The sequence below is a fragment of the Fistularia commersonii genome, chromosome 14 (genome assembly GCF_037954325.1).
Source record: "Fistularia commersonii isolate RoL2024-O1a breed Wild chromosome 14, RoL_Fcom_v1.0, whole genome shotgun sequence".
Classification (NCBI taxonomy): Eukaryota; Metazoa; Chordata; class Actinopteri; order Syngnathiformes; family Fistulariidae; genus Fistularia; species Fistularia commersonii.
Window position 1 is genome coordinate 11,702,742 of NC_141297.1, and position 21,153 is coordinate 11,723,894.

The 21,153-nt window shown below is 40.1% G+C and overlaps 2 protein-coding genes across 5 annotated transcripts in view; one reads left to right on the forward strand and one right to left on the reverse strand.

The window, feature by feature from the left end:
* nr1h5 (nuclear receptor subfamily 1, group H, member 5) lies at positions 1-17,022 on the forward strand. 2 transcript variants are annotated; one of them, XM_086159200.1, is made up of 11 exons: positions 1-298; positions 5,521-5,650; positions 12,083-12,478; positions 13,110-13,250; positions 13,337-13,461; positions 13,659-13,757; positions 13,860-13,947; positions 14,052-14,168; positions 14,799-14,888; positions 14,987-15,100; positions 15,982-17,022. In XM_086159200.1, exons 2-11 carry the CDS (start codon positions 5,560-5,562, stop codon positions 16,182-16,184), a joined length of 1,464 nt encoding a protein of 487 aa, XP_086015326.1. In that variant the 5' UTR covers positions 1-298; positions 5,521-5,559; the 3' UTR covers positions 16,185-17,022. The 2 variants fall into 2 exon arrangements, with proteins under 2 accessions (XP_086015326.1, XP_086015324.1); XM_086159198.1 differs by having other exon boundaries at positions 4-298; positions 5,517-5,650.
* Positions 16,633-21,153, reverse strand: part of brpf3b (bromodomain and PHD finger containing, 3b) — a 12,953-nt gene continuing 8,432 nt past the window's right edge. For all 3 annotated transcript variants that reach the window (XM_086159196.1, XM_086159197.1, XM_086159195.1), the window contains exons 9-13: positions 20,846-20,927; positions 20,673-20,761; positions 20,421-20,515; positions 18,048-18,202; positions 16,633-17,868 (exon numbers count right to left, since the gene is read on the reverse strand). In XM_086159196.1, coding sequence (XP_086015322.1) covers positions 17,685-17,868; positions 18,048-18,202; positions 20,421-20,515; positions 20,673-20,761; positions 20,846-20,927 — 605 coding nt within the window. In that variant the 3' untranslated portion in view covers positions 16,633-17,684. The remainder of the gene's footprint in view (positions 17,869-18,047; positions 18,203-20,420; positions 20,516-20,672; positions 20,762-20,845; positions 20,928-21,153) is intronic.

The window sequence follows — 21,153 nt, forward strand, 5'->3', positions numbered from 1 at the left end:
TCTGACAGAGGAGCATTTGCAGGAACGGAAGATCTTTGGTCTCGTCAGCTCCCTATGATCAGGCTTAAACAATCATCAAGAGCAACGCTTTCATTTTAGAGGTTCTGTTTACTCTGTGTGTGTGTGTGTCTGTGTGTGTGTGTGTGTGTGTGAAAGTAAGAGAGAGAGATAGATAGAGAGAGAGAGAGAGAGAGAGTGGAGGCAGGGCTGAAATCAACATTACAAAAAGTGTGACAGTGGGACAAAGTGAGAGGACACCAGCACGCTGTCCAAAGCAGGAAGACCCCAAGCATCCGCGGTGAGTCCACAACCTCTGTTCCTCACTCAACCGGAACACAAAAAAACAATATTCATAACACAGTGTTTAGTGACCTCAAACCCAAAGATCAGCAAGTTTGTGTTTCTTGTCCTGACCCAGAAAGTTGTACCTACAGGCTTTAGAGCAGTTGTACTTCAACATTTTGTCTTTTTCTTTTTTTTTACTGGTCATTGTAAAAAAAAAAAAAAAAAAAACAAGTGGCGTACAAAATGACACCTGAAAACCACACTACTAATGTGAAATGACTTTATGGTACAACCCTAAAGTGATGGAAGACAAAAGAAAGGTAATGATGTTTTTCTCTCTAATTTCCTAACAACTTCTAGAGAGAAATCATTTCCAAAAAAAAAAATGCTTAACTTAACTAGCATTTGATACCTTACATTCCTTCTCGTGATAACTTAATACCCTCTGCCCAAAGTCACACACGCTCAGACATCAGTTTTGGACTTTACTCGCAAATTTCGAGGCCAATCCATTGTGAGCTTCAGTTTCCCGCACAGATCAGTAAACATTCAAGGCCATTATCGAGCTGTAGCCACTCGCCAGCAGCTCTCTGATAAAGAGAGGAGAGAATGTCCTAAACAGGATTTATGATGTGATGCAGTTATCAGAGACTTGGACTGTGAGTGATTCAGGACTAATGATTGCAAGGGTTTAACATTCCATCACTTCATTTGCTTTGATCCCCAGCATTGATGAAAAGTTTATTTTATTTTTTACTTGTTTTTCTTTCTTTTTTTTTCTATCATTTAATACAAACTGTGCAAACAGCAGCTGTAATACAAATGAGCTTACCATGCTGGAACATGTCCCGCATGTCCGCTCTTTCCCTCCCTCATTCTTTTTTGACACTTGTCTCATGGGGGGAAGGAGAGCTCAGAGGCAGGCCAGTCGCCAACAATGCGACCAATAGTGTGACACCTTCGGAAGATCCATGGTAACGTTTGCGCGCTCTCAGTTATTATCCCCATCATTTAGTGTCACTCTGTTCTCCTTCTTCTCCTCTGAGGTCAGAGGCTGTCGGAGGGAGAGCTGATGGCTTGTTTGGTCACACATGTCAAGACGTGACCTGCTGATGGGCCTGTCTTAAGAAGGGTTGATATGCAGGCCTCTTGTAAATAGTGGAGATTTGTACTTGAGTCACATGCCTTGGACAGGAGTCAGATGGAAGTCACAAATTTAATGAGAAATTCAATGAAGACTTGCGATAGGACTATCAGTTGACCATCAGTGGCTTTAGGCAAACTTGATTTTCCTGAGCCAGGGTAATAAAATTGCGCAAAATGTCGGACATTTGTCAAAATCAAATCAAGATGTGTGTTTTTCTGTTGCCTTCGAAACAATATATGCTTTTTAGAGACCGCTCAAGGATGAATTTATAAGTTGAACCCAGCAGGCTGTGACTTGTGGCTTCTGGATTTGGAGCAAATTATCTTGGGCTACATCTGGTCAAATGTCTATTATGTGTCAGGTCTTTGCAATTTGCAGGATTATAAAATCAGATTTAAATTTACCCTACCTTTAAATGTATTTTTGGAACAGTTTTTTATATAGAGTTACGCAAAAGCAAAACAAAAAAGAATTAGCTGTTTAATCTGCACAATCTGCCAAATATGTTGCAATGGAGTTGTATAAGTGAGGCAGCATTTCCTCACATTTAACAAGGAAAACAAAATCAATAACAAACCGATAAAAGAAGTTGAAATTATTTATTTAACTAATTGTTTTTTTTACTTGCTACTACCTAATATCCATGTTGATTCAACAGAATGTTGCTTGAGAAAATGACATTTGGAGCTTGGATAATATCTTGGCAAAATTTAAATTTGAAGTTATTATTGGCTACATGATTTTTTAAGTCCTGCACTTGAACATGCGATTGTCAGATCAAGCAATCAGAGGTTACATTGTGGTTACCTTTCAGGTTTTTTTTTTGTTTTCTTTGGCAAAGCAACCAAATTTACTTGTTTCAACACCGCACTGTGCTTTATCTTCACATTAGCAACATGTTCTCAACTGATAACGAATAATTCTCGTATTAAGTTTATCCATTAGATAAGAATAAGAATAAGAATAAGAACAACTTTATTTATCCCTAAGGAAATTGTTGTGCCAGAGTTACAAGAAAAATATAACAATAATAAAGATATGGGGTCATTATGATAAAATTAGCAATACACCAAACATGTTTTAACTTTTATACATTGATTGAAATTGACTGAGAGCAATATGCTCTTTTGCCTCTTTTCCCTTCCAAACAATGTCCTTTTAATGACAAATATTAGCTCCACCCATTGTAAAGTGTAGAATACTCTTTGAAAAGTTATCCTCAATATTCAAACTTTATTTATATATATATAAAAAAGCAATTTAAACAGGAAAACATCTTCGATATTTGATTCTGATGAATGTATGTTTTTGTTCTTTTTTTCTTAAGTTGAATCAAAACCAATAGAGGCTTGTTTTTGTTAATCTGACATTTTTTGGGCCAATTTTAGTTTTCCAAGGTGAAGTTCAATCCCCAAACTATGTTTATCCCACATAGCGTATAATTAGCTAGTATTGATTCTTAAAATAAAAGTAAAAGTAAAAAGTAAAGTTAAGTTAAATTAATGTCTTTATCTGTTCTGGAAAAGTTAGACCCCAAAGCCTTTTACAATGCAGTAACCTTTATCATTTACCCTATTTCTTTTTTAATCCTTTAATTTTGAAGTACAGAAAAGCCAATGAGGTCATATAAAGATGTTGGATTAGAATGAACGTTATTACAGCAAAAAAATCAGTCACTGTTCAAGACAATTGAATCAATAAACACGGTTTTTGATTTTCACCGCCAGGATTATGAATTTGAAACAGTCATTCTAAATAAAGTAGACGTGTTTAACACATTGAGGCTGCTTGGCTGAGGATATGACTATTCTAAATCATCCATCCATCGATATTCTACCACTTATCCTGCACTCAGGGTCACGGGGGATGCTGGAGCCTATCCCAGCTGTCATTGGGCAAGAGGTGGGGTACACCCTGGATTGGTCGCCAGTCAATCGCAGGGCCACATATACTGACGTACAACCATTCACTCACTCGCTCATTCGGGACAATTTTCCCAATTGTGCTGTATGTTCTTTTTGGTCTGTGGGAGGAAACCCACCCAGACACGAGGAGAACATGCAAATCCCACGCAGAAAGATCCGTGTGTGTGCGAATGGTCCTTAGGCCTCGTGCTGTGAGGCCTAAGTGCTAACCTTTGCACCACCGTGCAGCTATATTATTTTTTCAAAATCATTTTATTCCATGAAGCAGGTTCAATCCCCAAGAATCAGATGAAAATACTTCGAAAACAGCAGTCAATACAATTCACTCACTGAGTCATTCGCAATTTCACAATTTACCTGCCACATGATTTTAGACTGTGGGCGGAAAACAGGAAAAAACCCACGTAGACATGGGGAAAACATAGAAAAACTCCACACAGAAAGGTTGCCTTGTCAGAATTGAAGCACAGTCCTTCATGCTGTAAGGCCGAAGCGCTAAAGTGCTAAAATATCTCTGGACCAAAGTAGTAATAGTTCTCATTGAAGCCCAAATGTGATAAAGAAGCTCAATTAGAGGTATTGATTTAGAGAGTTTTTCTACTGTTATGTAAAGTCTCGTTTCATGCATATCCTTTTGTTTACTGACAAATTTCATATAAGCCCACAAGAGTGTCCTAATGTCCCCAAAAGAAATGTGCCGCTACGTCCACTTCGAAAGGCACAATGATCTTAATAAGCATTTGTCAATGTCTTATTACCTTTCGCCCAACAAATAATCTGATGGCGCCGTTAAAAATCCCTATAAAACGTCCAAACGCCCCCGAGCCCTATTTGTTCTCCCTTCTGGTCTGCCCTTTTCCCTACAACGCAATTTATCTTGAAGCAGTGTTGTCGTTTGCACTGTGACCACATGTGTACTGATGTACCTTTGGACATCATCTTCAAAGGAATGGCACAGAGCGGCTCTGAGCCGAATCCCCCCCCCCCTCCTTTTCATTTGTCACAGTGATCGATCGTAATCACGATACTTGAGACCGCCGCGTGATTGGCTCCCGTCGCACCAGCTGCTACTCGGTCCCACTTCCTGTAATGAGTCAGAGAAGCCCTGACATGAGAGAGGGAGGTTAACCCTCAGCAACCGCGCAGCGTGTCAGGCAGCCCTGAGCCCAGATTTACAGGCCAGCGTCGGGGTCAGTCCTGTCTCCTCCAAGCAGGTCAGGGATTGGCACCTTCGCTCCGGCCGGCCCGGCTGACTGTCCTTCGGGGAGGCGGAGGGCTCCCGGCCCCTTAAATCTCACTGCTGTCCAATATTAACTGCAGCACAAACAGAACAGCAGTAAATGAAAGGCAGGGTAAACACACTCCCAAGGCTTCGATCACAAACATGGACAGGAGCACGCGCAACCCCCCCCCCCTTCACCCTGCACAAGCACACACACACACACACACACACACACACACACACACACACACAAACACACACATATATATCTAGTGTTGTAAATAATTCATCAAATTCAGAAGGGCTTGTTTACAAAAGCTTCGCAAGAAGTATCGCTGGTAAAAGAGACAAATCCACTTATCTGAATCAGTCACCATTTTAATTAAGTGTTTGGATGGTTCTCTGGTAGGAATGTTCATGTCTGGGACAAAACCACTCACACACACACACACACACACACACACACACACACACACACATAAATACACGAACACATGCACGCACACATTCATGATGATTCTCGTTCATTCTGACCACATGGGAAAAGCTCTCTCTCTTTTCCTGCATCCCTGACATCTTCTAAGGTCCCAGCCACGTCCAGCTGTTTGGACCTCAATCCCATCCCTGTCCTTCATGGGTGTCCCCCACCCCACCCCCGCCCGCCCCCTGCACCCCCAACCCCCCGTCTGTCCCGCAGGGACGGTTAGGACCTCCTCCGTCACATCATCCACTATAGCCCAAAAGCCTCAGCTGCTCTTTTCCTCTTTGCTTTAAAAATATCAGCCCGGACAGCCAAGAGACCTGGCTGCATCCTGGGGATTGAGGAATGCCTCTCAGCTTCCCAGATAGTTCATATCTTTGCAAATCCTCTGAGTAATTATCTGTTTATGTCTTTGTGTATGTGTGTGTGTGTGTTTGTGTGTGTGTGTGTGTCAAGATAGATCCTGAGTTACTTGTTTGAGACAGACTCTTCTGTCCAGATGAGAGAGTGGACTGAGTTGGAGATGAGCTTTTCAGCAGGGGGGTTTCTCTCGGACGGTTTCTGCTCCACCGAGCAGCTCCAGTACTATGGTAAGTCCGCATCGCTTCTCTTTGTTCCACTTGAGCATGTCACTTTTGTGTCTTTAAAAATATAGCGTGATCAATTCTTATTACTGTTAACAAAACAGCCATAGCAACGGGGACAGTTGTTAGTGACACTTCCACTTTTCTCAGCATCTTGAAAGAGCACAGCAGGTGTAACTTAGCAACTTTTCTTTTCAAATCCTCTACCCTTTTAATTTTCATTTCAAACTTGTAATGTTGACTATGTAAAGGGTGCTCTGTGATGCTGCTGACTTGATTAGCCCCAGAGATGCACAATTGAGACAGAATCTGGGTTGTTGCATTAAGGCATGGGTACCCCCCCCAAAAAAAAAAAAAATTGTAAAAGAAAAAGAAAAAATCAAGTATTCATTGAATGGCAGGTGACTTGAACAGAGTCAGTGCCTTTATGATCATCATCGTCATCATCATTATCATTATCAACATCCTCATAGACCATCGCTATAAATGCTGTGCATCTATATTATTGAAGCAAAGTGGCATTTTCTCGTATTTCTGCATCCATCAAATGTATCGGTCATTCAAGGGTTGGATACACTATAAGTCGGATGAAAAGAATATATGTGCAGTCAATTGAATATTTTACATGGCACTTTCTGTTCTACACCTAAACACAACATCTGTAAAGTCCATCCACAGTCTTTGTGACCTGAAGGCTCTAAGTTTCCATGTCATGCTTGTTTCTGTAGAACATGTGACCAGGATTAACTTGTATTTGTGATGTCACATATCAAACCCCCAGGGCTCCTCAGGCGCTCGGATCATTTTATGTACATGAAGATCTGTGGTTTCATCAGTGACCGTGGAATTGTAAAAACTTTGTACGCCAGGGGTCTCAGACGGTCCAATTGTGGCCCTCGGAACAATATTTTGTGGCCCCCTTACCTGAAATCAAATTTTTGTGTTAGTACGGTCCGCGCAAATTTTCTCCCATGCATCTGGGGGGTTTATACAGTGGGTTAAAAAAAAAAAAAGAACAGCAAGGAAAAAAAGAAAAAGTAACTTTGCAATGTATTTTTTGCTTCAAAATTTGAAAAGACAAATGATTTTTTGGCGAAAAAATGTCTGGTGACCTTTTTAAAATGATCTTTTCTTTTCATATTTCTATAAAAACCACAAAAATGATAGCAAAAAAAAAGACAAAAAACAGGTCACATTAATAAGATTGATTTAATAACCACAATAGGCACAATTAGCCTTTTAAACATTCCACCTCCTCTTATACATGCTACCAATCAATTTTCTAATAAATTCTAGTTGCAAATTTTCCCACAGTGACCAGATTTTCTCTTTTAACTCAACAATATTTTTAGGATGTAATTTCATCAATTCTTTTTGGATATTCATATTTAATATTAATTCGTCAGGTATTTTTTAGAGGAACAGTTGATTACATATAAAGATTTTTATAATTCACCTGTTTACCCCCTTTACACCAAAACAAAAGAAAAATTTGGACTTAGTGTTACTTCCAGGTAATGATTTTACCGGTTCGGCCCCCTTGACATCAAATTAGGCCGTATGTGGCCCCCGGACCAAAATGAGTTTGACGCCGCCGCTCTACGCCCATCCTCCGACAGAAAGCGGCTCAAAACATCCAATCATAGGATGGAGAGGGAAGTTGTAATCCTGACTGCTGTTACATGTGGATAACCCTGTTGTTACCGCAGTTTACTGTCGCTCAAAAAAATTCTAATTCGTTCTCATGGTGCAATTCACGGTAAGAGTTTGGATCAGGCTGCCCTTCTACGTTGACGGCCCCCACGAAATCTGGGTGTCTTTTAGGTTCTATTTATACTTACGTGATACACCCCCCTTCCCCCTGTCGTCTCCCCTCCTGCCCTTTTGGTGTGGGAGGGTGGCGGCGGTGGTGTTGGGGTGGGGGGAGCACGGGGGGTCTAGTTTGCCGGCTCCCTAGCGTGCGTGGGATGTTAGGGAGGCTGAGTTGTGTTTAGACAGTTTTCAAATGGTTTACAAACAGTGTGAAGCAAAGTTTTGTCACATGCTGAGAAAGCAATAACCCCCCCCATGGATCTGGCCCCCCTACCGGCACCCGCCTCTTTCACTCCGTTGCCGCCATAGCCTGGTGGAAACAAGAGACATCTGGAGGGGAAAACAAAAGTGAGAAAGACAAAACAGAAGAGTAAATAAGTTGCCATTCAAGTGAAGACCCCCAAGTCTCTGCATGGCAACATATTTGATCATTATTAACAGACAGGAAAAATGTTACTGTTTGGTGTTTAGTAACTTGTCAAAGTCAGACATTCACTTTAAAATAAAAGGTCACACAAGGTCATACATCTCCCCTTCTTACGATTCTATAAAATATGAATGTATCAATATACTCTTCCAATATTTTTGATAACATTATTTAATAGAGTCCCTGAGAAATATGGACATTTCTGTTTCATGAAAATCCATTTGTAAAATTTTAAGTATATTTAGCTATATATAATATTAAACAATGTATATAACATTTAAATTATTGTATATCCTTTAGATCATAAAATTAAAAATGCTGTTGTTATTTTTATGACAATTTAACATATTTTATATATTTATTAGAATATACTGTAATACATATATAATAAGTCATCTTTCATCCAGGTCATGTTGATTTCTTGTTGAAATCTTGTTGAGTTTCTGAACATAATATCATCTTTGGACACACACACACACACACACACACACACACACACACACACACACACACACACACACACACACACACACACACACACACAAATACACAGACAGAAGATTTCGACAAGCATACATAGCACAGTATTAAATACAACCATACATATGTAAAATTTTACAGCATAATGATTGTATAGTCTAATCTAACTATTATATAGAGTAAAATATATCAGCAGAATGAACAACATACAACAATGATGAGACCCTCCTTGAGTATCAAGCTTTTCTATCCACTCGCTGGACACATTAGGCCTCCAACATCCCTTATGAGCCCCCACTAGATGCTTCACATTTTGACATTACACCAGGGGTCCCCAAACTTTTTCCTGCTAGGGCCAAATAATTTTTCCCTTCTCTGACGGGGGGACGGGCCAGTTTGAAACAAAAAGTGTGACGATCGCAGGGGTGTCTGAACGTAAACATTTATTGTTTTCCAGAAAGCCACACATAACCAAGAATTAACCCATCTGGGATCTAGACAGGAAAAAAAAACAGAAAATAAATAATAGCATTATTAATGAATAATTTCTTTGTCTCATCTCTTGACAGATAAGACAAATAGCCTTTTTTTGGATTGAACAAAAAAAATAATTGTTCGCCCACTGCAGGTTAAATACCCTGTATTCTGAGTCTATTTTTCTCTTACCTAATCTTTTCGCCATTATTTCATGTTATTTGACAGGGGTGTGTCCCAGGTTTTTTTTTTAAGTGAGGGGTTTCAGATAAGGCACAGACTACAGAAGGGTAGAATAGAATGGTGTTTTCTATGCATGTACAAGTCATGATTATATGGCCAGAATGTAATAAAAAAATCATAATGCATCTTTGGTATTGTTCAGGGGCCGGGCAAAATGCAGAGACGAGCCATATCCGGCCCCCGGGCCGTAGTTTGGGGACCACTGCATTACACAGTGACCTTCAACCGGCTGTGGCAGCATAGTAGCCAAGATGCCCTTCTAACATCAGTGTATCTTCACCCTCAAGTGTCTGATCTTCGATCAACAATAGAGATTAATGATATTCCCTAAAAAGAAAGCCTCTCTTGAGCGAGTGGCCCAGCGTGGATTTATCGAGGCACCTGACCCCTGTTAAGATACACAAACTGACTGTACTCACAGCCTTTATCTCCATGCATCAGGATTCACCCCCCGCCCCGAATGGCTGTCTATCGGAGGGGAGCGTTCTCCGATCTAATCTCACAGCGGGCCTGGTCAGGCCGCACCAGCTGCACTTTGAGAGGCTGCCAGTGGTTCCACATGTTTCCTCAGAGGAGACAGACTCGCTAAACACAAGCCGCTGAATGAGACTTAAAGACGTGATTGCCCATCTGAGCGCTGACCGGCCCCGTTACGTACCAAAAACAAATATCCACAAAAGGGGATCAAAACGTCCTCAATGGCTCTGCAAGGTTTCAGCTGCATCCTGTTGTGGATGAGTTTATGGGTTCTGGCTCTCGGACGTTTTATTGGCTCCTCCGAGGTTCATTAAAGGAATGGAGTCACACAAGTCGTGTAAAACACCTTCTCGTGACGCTCACAAGTACCAATAGAAATGTTCAGTCAAATTGCAGGAGAATGCTTGCGATGTCACCTTGTGAAACTCCATTGGTCGTGTCGTCGTGGAGGGGGGAAGAAATAACGATGTTTTCACATTATACAAAAAGGCTGAGTGGTAAATAAGGAAGAAAGTCCAATACAATCTTGTTAATTTATTTATTTATTCTTGTTTATTTATTTTTAGCGTGACCGTTACATACTAATACCATAAGGAAAGTAACATGAAGATTTAAAAAAACAAAGGTTTTTAAATTAAATTCATCAATGAATTAGTCTCATTGTTTTAATGTTTATCTTTTGCTTTATTTTTGACATAAGTGCATATTTTGTTTTGACACACTTAGGGAGGATTATGGTGGCAATGCTTTTAGCAACACTATATAAAGTGATAACAGTTCAACTTGGCATCTTAAAGGCCTCATTGGGCATTCTTCCACATTTAAATTGTCTTTTTTTTTTTACATTTTTAAGGTTAACAGTGAAAACAGTGTTGCTAAATCTTTTATGATCATCTTTTATGCTGTTATAAACTTTTAAATAAGCTACTTGAGTAATGATGTAGTAGTAAATAACAACATTTACACACATGTCTAACATTATTATCAAATAAATCATGATACTTACACTTTTAGGAATGAAGTGTATTAAAACCGGTGCAACAATATCATTACAGGGAACCTATAAAAACTATGAACCCACACTGTGTTTGTCACATATTTGCTGGGAAAGAACAAGTATTACTTTTTTACTGGAAGCTTGAAGTGTTATGCTCCCCTGCATCTTGAACTTCACTGTTGTCCTGACATTTGAAATCCCGTCAGTGAAGATCAACATTCACACTTTCATTTTGATTTGCAATAAAACACCAGACATTTATTCCTCCACTGTGGAAAAAAAGTCCCAAGTGGACGAATTACGTCCGTTCGAGTAATGTTGGCTAAAAGTATTACGCCCAGCTGTATTAGAAATTGTGTAAAAGCTGAGCGTGCACGTCATTTGCTTGAAGAGCAGGGGACTCGGACTCGCAGCCTGCGGGCCAATTGTGGCCCTCGGGACAATATTTTGTGGCCCCCTGCCTGAAATCAAATCTTTGCGTTAGTGCGGCCGCGTGTTTTTTCTCACATGCATCTGGGAGTTTTATTTAGTGGGTTTAAAAAAAAAAAAAAACGGCAAGGAAAAAAATGAAAAAGTAACTTTGCAATGTATTTTTTGCTTCAAAATTTGAAAACAATACGATCATTTGATGGAAAAATGTCTAGTGACATTGTTTAAAACGATCTTTCTTTGTTTAAAGCCACAAAAATGTGAGCAAAAAAAAAACGGGCAAAATTAAAAAGATTGATTTAATATCCAGAATAGCCACCATTTGCCTTGTAAACATTCAACCTCCTCTTACACATGCTACCAATCAATTTTCAAATAAATACTAGTTGCAAATTTTCCCACAGTGACCAGATTTTCTCTTTTAACTCAACAATATTTTTAGGATGTAATTTCATCAATTCTTTTTTAATATTCATTTTCAATATTAATTCATCATGTACTTTTTTAGAGAAACAGTTGATTGCATATAAAGATTTTTATAATTTACCTGTTAACCTCCTTTACACTAAAACAAAGGAAAAATTTGGACTTGGTGTTACTTCTAGGTAATGATTTTACTGGTCCGACCCCTTGATATCAAATTAGGCCGTAAGTGGCCCCCGGACCAAAATGAGTTTGACACCCCTGTAGAAAATGTTTTGTCAAGATTCCAGTATCATTATCCTCAACTTTGAAAGAATCAAAATTAAAAAAAAAAAGTGTGATGTGACCGAAAGTAAATGCATGCTAGCCTAGATTACTAATTTTTTTACAAACATTTCTAAGACCATGTTATTAATTTTTTTATTTTCTATTTCCACATCAGTTTACTAACTTTTTTTTGATATTACTTTAATACTCCATGCAATCACAAGCAAAAATTGAAAAGACATTTCCAATTGGGGGTAAGAAAACAACTTGAGCAGCTTTGTGAAAAGCATCACGAGTCAGAACCTAATTCCTGCAGAAACTTCAGAATAGTTTCCCATCAAAGACTCTGATGTTTAAATTTATCTCCGAATAAAAGGAATCTATTTTTGTGCGTTTTCTTTGATATCAGACATGCTGGCCGACCCCCTGGGCTACCCCCTACAGGACCCGGACCTCCAGCTGCTTCCTTATAACCAACAGCAGTACAATCCCGTCAACCTGCCCTTCTCCATCTACGGCTCTCCCTCCTCCTCTACCTCCTCCCCGTCCTCCTCCTCCTCCTCCTCGCAGCCCTTCCATCCTCCTCACCACTACAGCCCTGACTGTCTGGACGGGCCCTGCGATTCCGGCCCAGATCCCCACTGCGGGGGCCTGCCTGCGGGGTTCGGGGTGGTGGGGCTGCCTCTGGGCCGGAGGTCTCGGGGGCCGGGGGGGAAGGTCAGAGGTCAGGACGAGTTGTGCGTTGTCTGCGGAGACAAAGCGTCCGGGTATCACTACAACGCTCTCACCTGCGAGGGATGCAAAGGTATCTGTGTGTTTTCACCTGGTGTTACTTGTTATAATGCTTCCTCTCTATCTCCTTCTTCCTCACTTTGCACTTGTTCAGTTTATGATCCAGGCTGAACTCTTGGGTCAGCCGAAATATTCTGCCTCTCCGGTCCAACATGTAGAAACAGCCTTCTGAATTATCTTCATCAACATAATCTGACTTTCGACTGTATCTTCTCTTGTATTACTCTATTTATTTAGTAATTTCTCCGGGTTTATGACTTAACTGCTATAAGTTTTTATTAAAAAAAAAAACATGATAAAGCACCAGACACACTAAAGCAAAAAAAGAAAAGCAGAGTGAACATAAAAACACGAGAAATATCTTTAGAAAAATTGATGATCAAAAGTAATAAAGATACAAATACTTGTAAATAAGTTTTTTGGTGAAATCTTAAAGATTACATAGGATTCTTAAATATACGTGTGTGTGTGTGTGGGGGGGGGGGTACTTTTGCAAAATAAAACACGATTAGAAAACAACAACATTTTAACCCGTGTTCCAAGAAAATTCCCTATAAATCCTTTATAATGACCTACAGAACATAAACACTTTTCTTAGTTTGAGATGTTCGACATGAATGAAGCGTGATAGATGTTGCCTGCAGGTTTCTTCAGGCGCAGCGTGACTAAAAAGGCAGTCTACCAATGTAAGAGCGGCGGCGGCTGTGAGATGGACATGTACATGAGGAGGAAGTGCCAGGATTGCCGGCTGAGGAAGTGTCGCGCCGTGGGGATGCTGGCCGAGTGTGAGTTACGTCTTGGCAAAGACCGCTTGGAGGGGGGATCTGTCGATACAACACAGCTCTTGTTTTCTCTTGTTTTTCAACCGCAGGCCTGCTGACAGAGGTGCAATGTCAGTCCAAACGGCTGAGGAAGGGAGGTAAAGGCCGAGGGCCGGAGGATGAAGAGGGATCTGACAGCAGGAGGGTCAGTTCCACCAGCAGGCTGCCAGCTCAGGTACCAGACTTTCACACTCCGACAAGCTGTGTGACAGGCAGGAGTCTGTCTGAAGCCTGGGTGGGAAAATTTGTCAGATTTGACAACAATTGCTGAAAAAAAAAAAAAAAACTGGTTATTGATTAATGTGTCAGTATGTGTCTGGTATCAAGACGACTGATTTCATCCGGATTCTCTGCTGCGTTCCCCTCCCCCAGGCCTCGTCCGCTGGTTTGACCCGGGAACAGAAGCACATAGTGGACAGGATGGTGGAGGCGCATCGCTTGTGCCGATTACCAGACAGTAACACCTGCAGGGTTCGCCTTCGCCCGGAATCCAGACTTAAGTCTTCACAAAGATGCTGACATTGATTTTTTTTTTTTTTCCCTGCTGATCTCACCTGTTGCGTTTGCCCTCAGTTGTTTGACTGGCAGTGTGCAGAGGAAGCAGAGGGCCTGTCCAACGCCGTATCACCTCACCTGCTGCAGTTCGCCCGCACGGTGCCAGGTAACACTGATAAAAAAGGACAGAAATATATGTGACATGTAAGAACTGAACTTAACATGATCATTAAAAAGCCATCATGATTGTCCTATAATATTCTGTCACAGGGTTTGACCTGCTGGATTTTTCTGACCAGAGTTCTCTCCTGTCCGTCTCGTCACTGGAGGTCATGTTCCTGCTCTCAGCTCAGCAGTTTGCCAACAATCCGACCAGCCCTGCTCCAGGTCACTAGGCAACAACCGGGAACGTTCCTTCAAAATCAGAGCAGCTTCAGTCAGATTTTCAGCCAACCAACCTTTGAATGTCATCAAGATTTTTAGTTGCTTAGCAACTGACATTCCCCAGTGGGCTTCAAAAACAGCCATAATCAAGACACTTAACAGTAAATTATCTTGATCCGTACGCAGTGAATAGCCACCAGCTTACTATGCGATCTGTGAAAGATTCTCATCTTATGCAACAATTAGAAACTTGATGTCTGCAAAGTCACTTTTGCTGATTCAAATAAGCAAAAGATTCCTGCAGACTGAGATTCACACACATTTTTAATGTGACTATTTTATGTAACTTCTGCCTAAAGGGTGCTATTTCTCGAGATCAAACATTATGTGTTTATACATAGCTATTATAGAGGACAAACGATAGTAAAGCTCAACAAAATAAGAAATCCCTCCCCCCACATAACTTTTAATACTCTTTTAATATGGTTGATTTTTTTTCATTACTCTTTGCTGTTCCCCTTGTCTTGTGATTTTTGTATTTGTTTCTTCTGAATTTTTGTCATGTGAAGCATTTTGGAGTCAAGGTGCAGGCTGAGCTGCCAAAAACTCATTTGTCTTTATCTGGGTTATCAGCCCTGCATCTCCTCAGCCTGTCGACACACAACTGGCTAAGAAATGTAGAATCGAAGGAAAACCTCCACAGTAAAGTTGTGATGAATTCAGGTGGGTGTAAACACACACAGAAAAATATACTAAAAGTTGTTATACGTGTTTTCTTCATGAATAATTCTGAGCGTCGGTCACTGTGCTGGCGTCAACAGGACACAGGGAGGATCTCCTCGGCCTGGTGCTAAACTTCTTCCACAGTATGGCGGCACTGCGGGTGACAGAGGCTGAATATACCCTGCTCAACGCCACGGCTCTGCTCTGCTCAGGTGAGACAAAGTAAATAATTTTGCAGTGATTTAGAGCTTGAAAGAGTTGAATTCAAACCCCCAGCCTAAAGCTGTAGAAATCTGAAAATTTTAGCTGATATTCAGAAAGAGGAATCACAATAACATCATCCCCATATTTCAAGAAAAACAGATTAATCTGAGGGTTGTTTATAAAAACCTTTTTTCAAAAATCACAAGATATCGTCACAGTCACAGTGGTTTATCCATCAAATACATTATAATAAGAAAAAATAAACAGTAAAACACAACTGCTATGCAATATATTACATACTTAAGTCAAACCAGTATAAAGGTCTCTCTGATTTTAATATCTACCACATTTTGTAATTTTTAGTTTACATTTTCTTTGGTGGATACCTATTTACGCTTATTTTCAGGTTCATTTCTGACATAGAGCATCATAGCTCTTACCCTTTGAAATGTAACTGCATCGTCATGCTTCCTAATCTGGGTTTAACAGACTGTGTGAATATTGTCCGTGACTAATATGAGAGGAAAACCTGGCGAACATTTTTGAAGGTCTTGTCTTAATCTCATGAAAACACAAATAGAGGGTGTGTGCCGGTTTACTAATTTCAAGAGCTCAAAAAAAAATACCACATGCACATCCGCTGCCCAGTTAGGTATGGGTGCTGGATCAAGAAAATCAACTGAATGGAGGTTTGAAAATAATCTGCACACCAAGTGTGCTCCAAAAATAAAAACAACACTCAAAAATATATTTTATCAAGTTATTGCATCATTTGTAGGAAAAAAAAACATTTACATTCACCTTAGTGTAGGCCCCGGTTGTTTAGTGACGAGTGAATGCAGAGGCCGTGTTTGTAAGGGTTGAGAACACGTCTGTCTCCTTCCTGCAGACCGGGCCTCCTTCCTGGCAGCCAGCTGTGTTGAGAAAATGCAAGAGCTCATCTTGGACCTGCTGTCCCGTATGTGTGGGACCCAGAATGGAGCTGGGCAAGGAGGACCTAAACGATTTGGGCGACTGTTGGGCAGACTGACGGAGCTCCGTACCCTCCGTCATAACTACCTCCTCCTGAGCAGACAGCAGGAGGGACACTGACAGGAGGAGCCAGGCAGATGTTTGGGTTCATGGACATCCTGCATGTGCTGAGAAGTTATACAAACACTGTTGAAAAATGTCATGTTTTGGTGAACGCAAGATGTTTTTTTTTGAATAACGTGATATATTAATTATTATTAATTATATATTATTTAATATATCATGTTGTTGCAAAGCTGACACAATAATTCAAATTCCTCAACTGATTTCAAGTCGTCAAATATACATTTGAGCATCTTAAAGGAACCTAATTGAGGTTTTCTATTTGGGCAAAGGCCATTTTTGAAACCTTTCTGTACTAGTTTACAAGGAGAGCCATGCTTTTGATGTCAGAAGGAAGTATCAGAGGTTATTAGGTCAGACTGTTCGAATTACTGTTCAGAAAGAAATGGTAAAGAGACAACTGACCTTGGGTTTTCTTTAAAATGACAACACAAAGCCTTGGTTAAGTATCCCAAAAGGTTTTTAATAGAGTATTTGTTTCCAAAAATGAGGAAATACTGGTTCAGACAAAGTATTTGGTGAGTAGGTAAAATATGCAGGTAGTACAAGCTTATAAAGGTGTATTTTTCCATTTGTTCAAATGGGCCTTTGCATCAACAATAAATATGACCTTCAGGAGAAGGATGGGGCCTGGTCTAAAGTAAAATCCTCAACAAACCAAACATGATTTCATCTGGAAAAATGTTGGATTTTTTTTTTTTTTAAAACCTCACTCTGTTTTTAAATAAGATTTAATTCTCACCTTTAACCAATATAATTTTATTTTTATGTCTATAGTTCTTCTATAAATAAATTATTTCTCTCTGTATCAAAAAGAGAATTCAAATATAAAGAACAATGGCTCACTGTGTTGTATGCTGAATGTACACATGCACACACATGCGCACACACACGCTCGCTCGCAGGCACGCACACACACGCGCACACACACACACACACAGCACAATAAAAATACATCACTGACAAGCTTAATACACTGTAGCAAGTCAGAAATTAATTAATCTCTACAAATATACACAGCCTTGCTTTGCCTCTTGTGGGTTGATTGAAATACGCATTTCAAAAATAGCAACATTAAATTACATTGGGCTTGATAATACACATACATATTTACACAAAGTGTGTCTTTTCAATGTACAAGTGTCTGTAAAAGATTTAATTGTAAAAACTTTTTTGTATAAAAGATGGCAGTGATCCATTCATATGTCAGTGATTTATGTAAATATGTCAAATCTGTTTCTGACCTCTTGGCAGTAGTATTATCTAAAATAGGGGGAATTATTTAACATCTGATCCAGATATGCAGCTTCAACTAAGACACCTTGAAACCCATTAAGGGGACATTTCCGCCGCAGCAACATGGAACATTCTTCAGCTCCACATCCACAAGGACACAAACCCAGCGGTTTCTTTCACAGTAGTGGTTCGGACTGATCTCCTTCTGCAGGCCATCTTGACCACCGGCTGCTGCAGGACTCTGCTGCTTGCCACTGACCTCTACAGGTAGTTGGAGGTCACAAAGCCCTGGCTGTGGCAGACTCTGCTCTGGTGGATCATGGCACGGTCGTATGCTACCTGGACCGACTTCCGAATGCTGGACTTGCGAGCCTCCATGACACGCAGTTTGTCTGCTGTGTCATCGAGTCCCAAGGGGGTCACCTTGTCACGTGGAAGCCACTGCCTGCAGCACAAAGTTAGAGACCAGGCTGTCAGAGCTGTGTTTTTTTTCAAGGTCGACATAATAAAAACGTCCACAGTAAGTGTTTCCTGCTTTTACACCTGTATCACAAATACAAGAAGGTGACCAATAATCTCACAGTAGTGGGAGAAACCTTCAATTTGAGGATATTCCACGCTTACCAGGTCCGTTTGTTATCAAAGAAGAGCACCAGGTAGAGTTTCTTGATGGTCTCGTTCTGCCTTTGCTCCCCCAAACGGAGGACATCTTTGGGTGGGACGGGGATGGGCACACCATTGAGAAGCAGCCCCTCTTCAGGCATCTCAGGGTCAATGATCTAAAACCAACACACAGTCCACAAGTTGAGTTTCATGTATTCCAACCTTGTTAATGTGTGCTGGAGCATTCAGAGGATGTGACTGACATCCTCTGAAGACACTTGGTGTCATAGCAACTGGTGTCTAAAATCAGCAAAGAAAAATCAACACTACCATTTGGGGTTCTAGGTTGAATTCAAAACCTCAAAACATGCCATTATTCCAAATGTCTTGCATCAGGCAACAAATAAATGGGTTCACTGTCTACTTAAGACACATGAGTAAACACTATTGATTCTCCTTTAAGTGTGAAAAAAGACAAAATGTAAAATGAAATTGGTTTGCAATGTAGCTTTTCTGAGATGAGAGTCCTAATTGTCAGAATTTGGTGGTTAGGGTTAGACACACTCACGCACACCCACACCCACACCCACACCCACACACACACCAAGCCAACTAATGACATAAAAACAGCTGTATATCTGAGAAGTCACTTCCTCACACTAAGCGTCAAAGGTGCTGCCCTGTAATTGTCAACATGCTGATAACAGGGCTCCCAGGGTTTTTCTTTAAATTATTTTCAAAGACTCTTTAAGTTGCTACAATTTGAATTAGAAGTAATGGCATCATACACTAATTCAACAACCTGCCACACCATGAGTTGCATGTGACCTTTTAGACGGTTGCACTTTGCACATTTATTACTGTGTCACAATAAATTAGCCTAAGCAACTTAAGTTACAATATTGGTTTGGCTAATTCTCAAGACAGCTTTCCTTTTTCTCTCATCGACATCTCTACTGTACTCACTTATAATTTTTTCATATTTTCCATAAATCACCCAAAAATATTCCTGCTTCCTTTCAGCTCACATTATAAATAATGCACCTACATTTCCCTAAAATTTCTAACTTAATGAAAATCTAAATCTCTGCAAAAATCTGTGCGCAAAACAGAAATTGGAATAAATAAATAAATAAATAGATATTAGATTTTTTTCTTTTCTGCATAGCAGGTAAATTTAGATTGTCTTTTTCTGTGTAATTACATGTGTTGTCAGGTGTTATTTTTTTTCTAATCAACCCTGTTGTTTTTAAATTTTATTCTTTGTCTTGGATTATTATATCGCTCAGCACTGCAGTTACCAAATTATTTTTTTACTTGATTTCCTATGTTCTGTTTTTGTTTTTAAATCAACCTGCCAAGCCCTCTGAATTACATTTGCCTTGTTTAAAGTTGCAAAATAAAGAAAAAATACTAATTAACTGTTGTAATGCGACTTTGGCAATTTTAAATCTTAATAAGTTATACAAACATTAGTAATAAGAGCTGAGAGATGTTAAGGTGAATATCTTTAGCCTTTGGTTAAATGAATGTCTTTAGTTCCAAACTGCATGAAAATTGCTATTCTCTCAAATTTCTTCTCTTCTTCTCCCCTCTGCACATATATAGTATTTGAATATGGCTAAAATCCCCATAGTTGTCATTCACTAATTTTCTGTATCTGTTAATCAGAAAATAAACCAAGTGAATGGTGGCCCAATTGAGACAACCTAGTTAACTGAAGTTATCTTGCAGCTGTCACTTTGCCTGAAATGTTTCATCTTTAAGTGCACAACTGGTACAGTATCAAACATTACGCCCACTGGAGCTCTCTGCTGCCATTCTGCCACCCAATGAAGGAGACAGAGGGAGGAGCCAGTGGCTGGGGAAGTGAAACACTTCCCACCCACAGACCAATATTAGCAGCATCTTTATCAGAATGTTGCTGGTTTGGTCTCTGGGTCCTTCTTCGGGGAAACAAAAATTCCTAAATTTAGCGACAAAGGGTAATGAAAAACTCTGGGCAGCAGAATGCCTCTGAATTGACATGGACATTTGATTGGCTTGTTGCGTCATACTGTTTCTCAATGTCACCCATTGAAGACAGCATAACAACAGAGATGCATGTGCTTAACTTTTGACCGATTTGAATTCACTCAAAATCAAAAGGAGGAGGAAAGCAGACGAAGCAAATCATTTTACAGGACAACTAAGCATTTTGCCCCCAACAGGTTTTCTAGAACTGGAACATTTCCGGGATGCATGGGAACCCTGTGAGTGAGCTTGATGAGTTTTTAATAAACACAGGGATTCTTACGCTTTGTTATCTAAAAACTACCACCACAGTAAATCCACTACAACACCTGCCTAAAACTTAGACGATTTCTCAGTTACATCAGACAGAATGAGGGTTACCAGAGCGGGATAGGAAGGATATCCACGACACTTGGCCCACACCAGATCCAGAGGCTCAAGCTCGGTCTCATCCTCAGACATTTGGCTTCCGTTACCTGCACCACAATAGTACACAGATCACACAACATCATTGGTACTTTTCTGCTGAACACAGGTAGTGTGATATTCAGTATTTAATGTGACTGTGTCTTCCCAAGAGATGAGTATATATAGAAACCAAGAAGGCAAGACAGAGATTAACCAGAAGTGTACCTGTATAATCTGAATCTCCATTAACAATCTCCAATAAGGGAACTTTGGAAAGAGCTGGTTTCCCGAGGCTTCGCTTGGGTGGTGAGCAGCTGTGGAAGAATATGTTGCACGAGTACGTTGTCAGTAAATGCTACAATCCAGAAAACCTAGATAATCAATTAACTATGTCTTACATTTCTTTGTGTAAGACTGGACAAGGACTGTCCTCAGAGTCGGACCTGCCATTATTGTGCTTGTTGAAGCCATTGGTCAATCCTAAAAAAAGATGGGAATAATCAATAACTGCTGTTTTATCAAAATCAGAAAAGAATGACAACAAAAAACAAACAAAAAAAAAAACCCTGGATTGTTATCTGACAGACTTATTTGACAGTGAAATGAGGAAAGGAATAACACAGGTCTGATAAAAAAATCCAACATTTTTACCATTAAGAGTTAAGTATAATATTAAAATTACTGTAAAAGTGATGGAGCATTGCTA

What these genes read in the sequence shown, in the direction of transcription:
- nr1h5 (XM_086159200.1), top strand. Translation starts at nt 5,560, where the DNA reads ATGAGAGAGTGGACTGAGTTGGAGATGAGCTTTTCAGCAGGGGGGTTT. An exon ending in CGAGCAGCTCCAGTACTATG is followed by an intron (nt 5,651 to 12,082) that starts GTAAGTCCGCAT and finishes CTTTGATATCAG; the next exon opens with ACATGCTGGCCGACCCCCTG. An exon ending in CACCTGCGAGGGATGCAAAG is followed by an intron (nt 12,479 to 13,109) that starts GTATCTGTGTGT and finishes TGTTGCCTGCAG; the next exon opens with GTTTCTTCAGGCGCAGCGTG.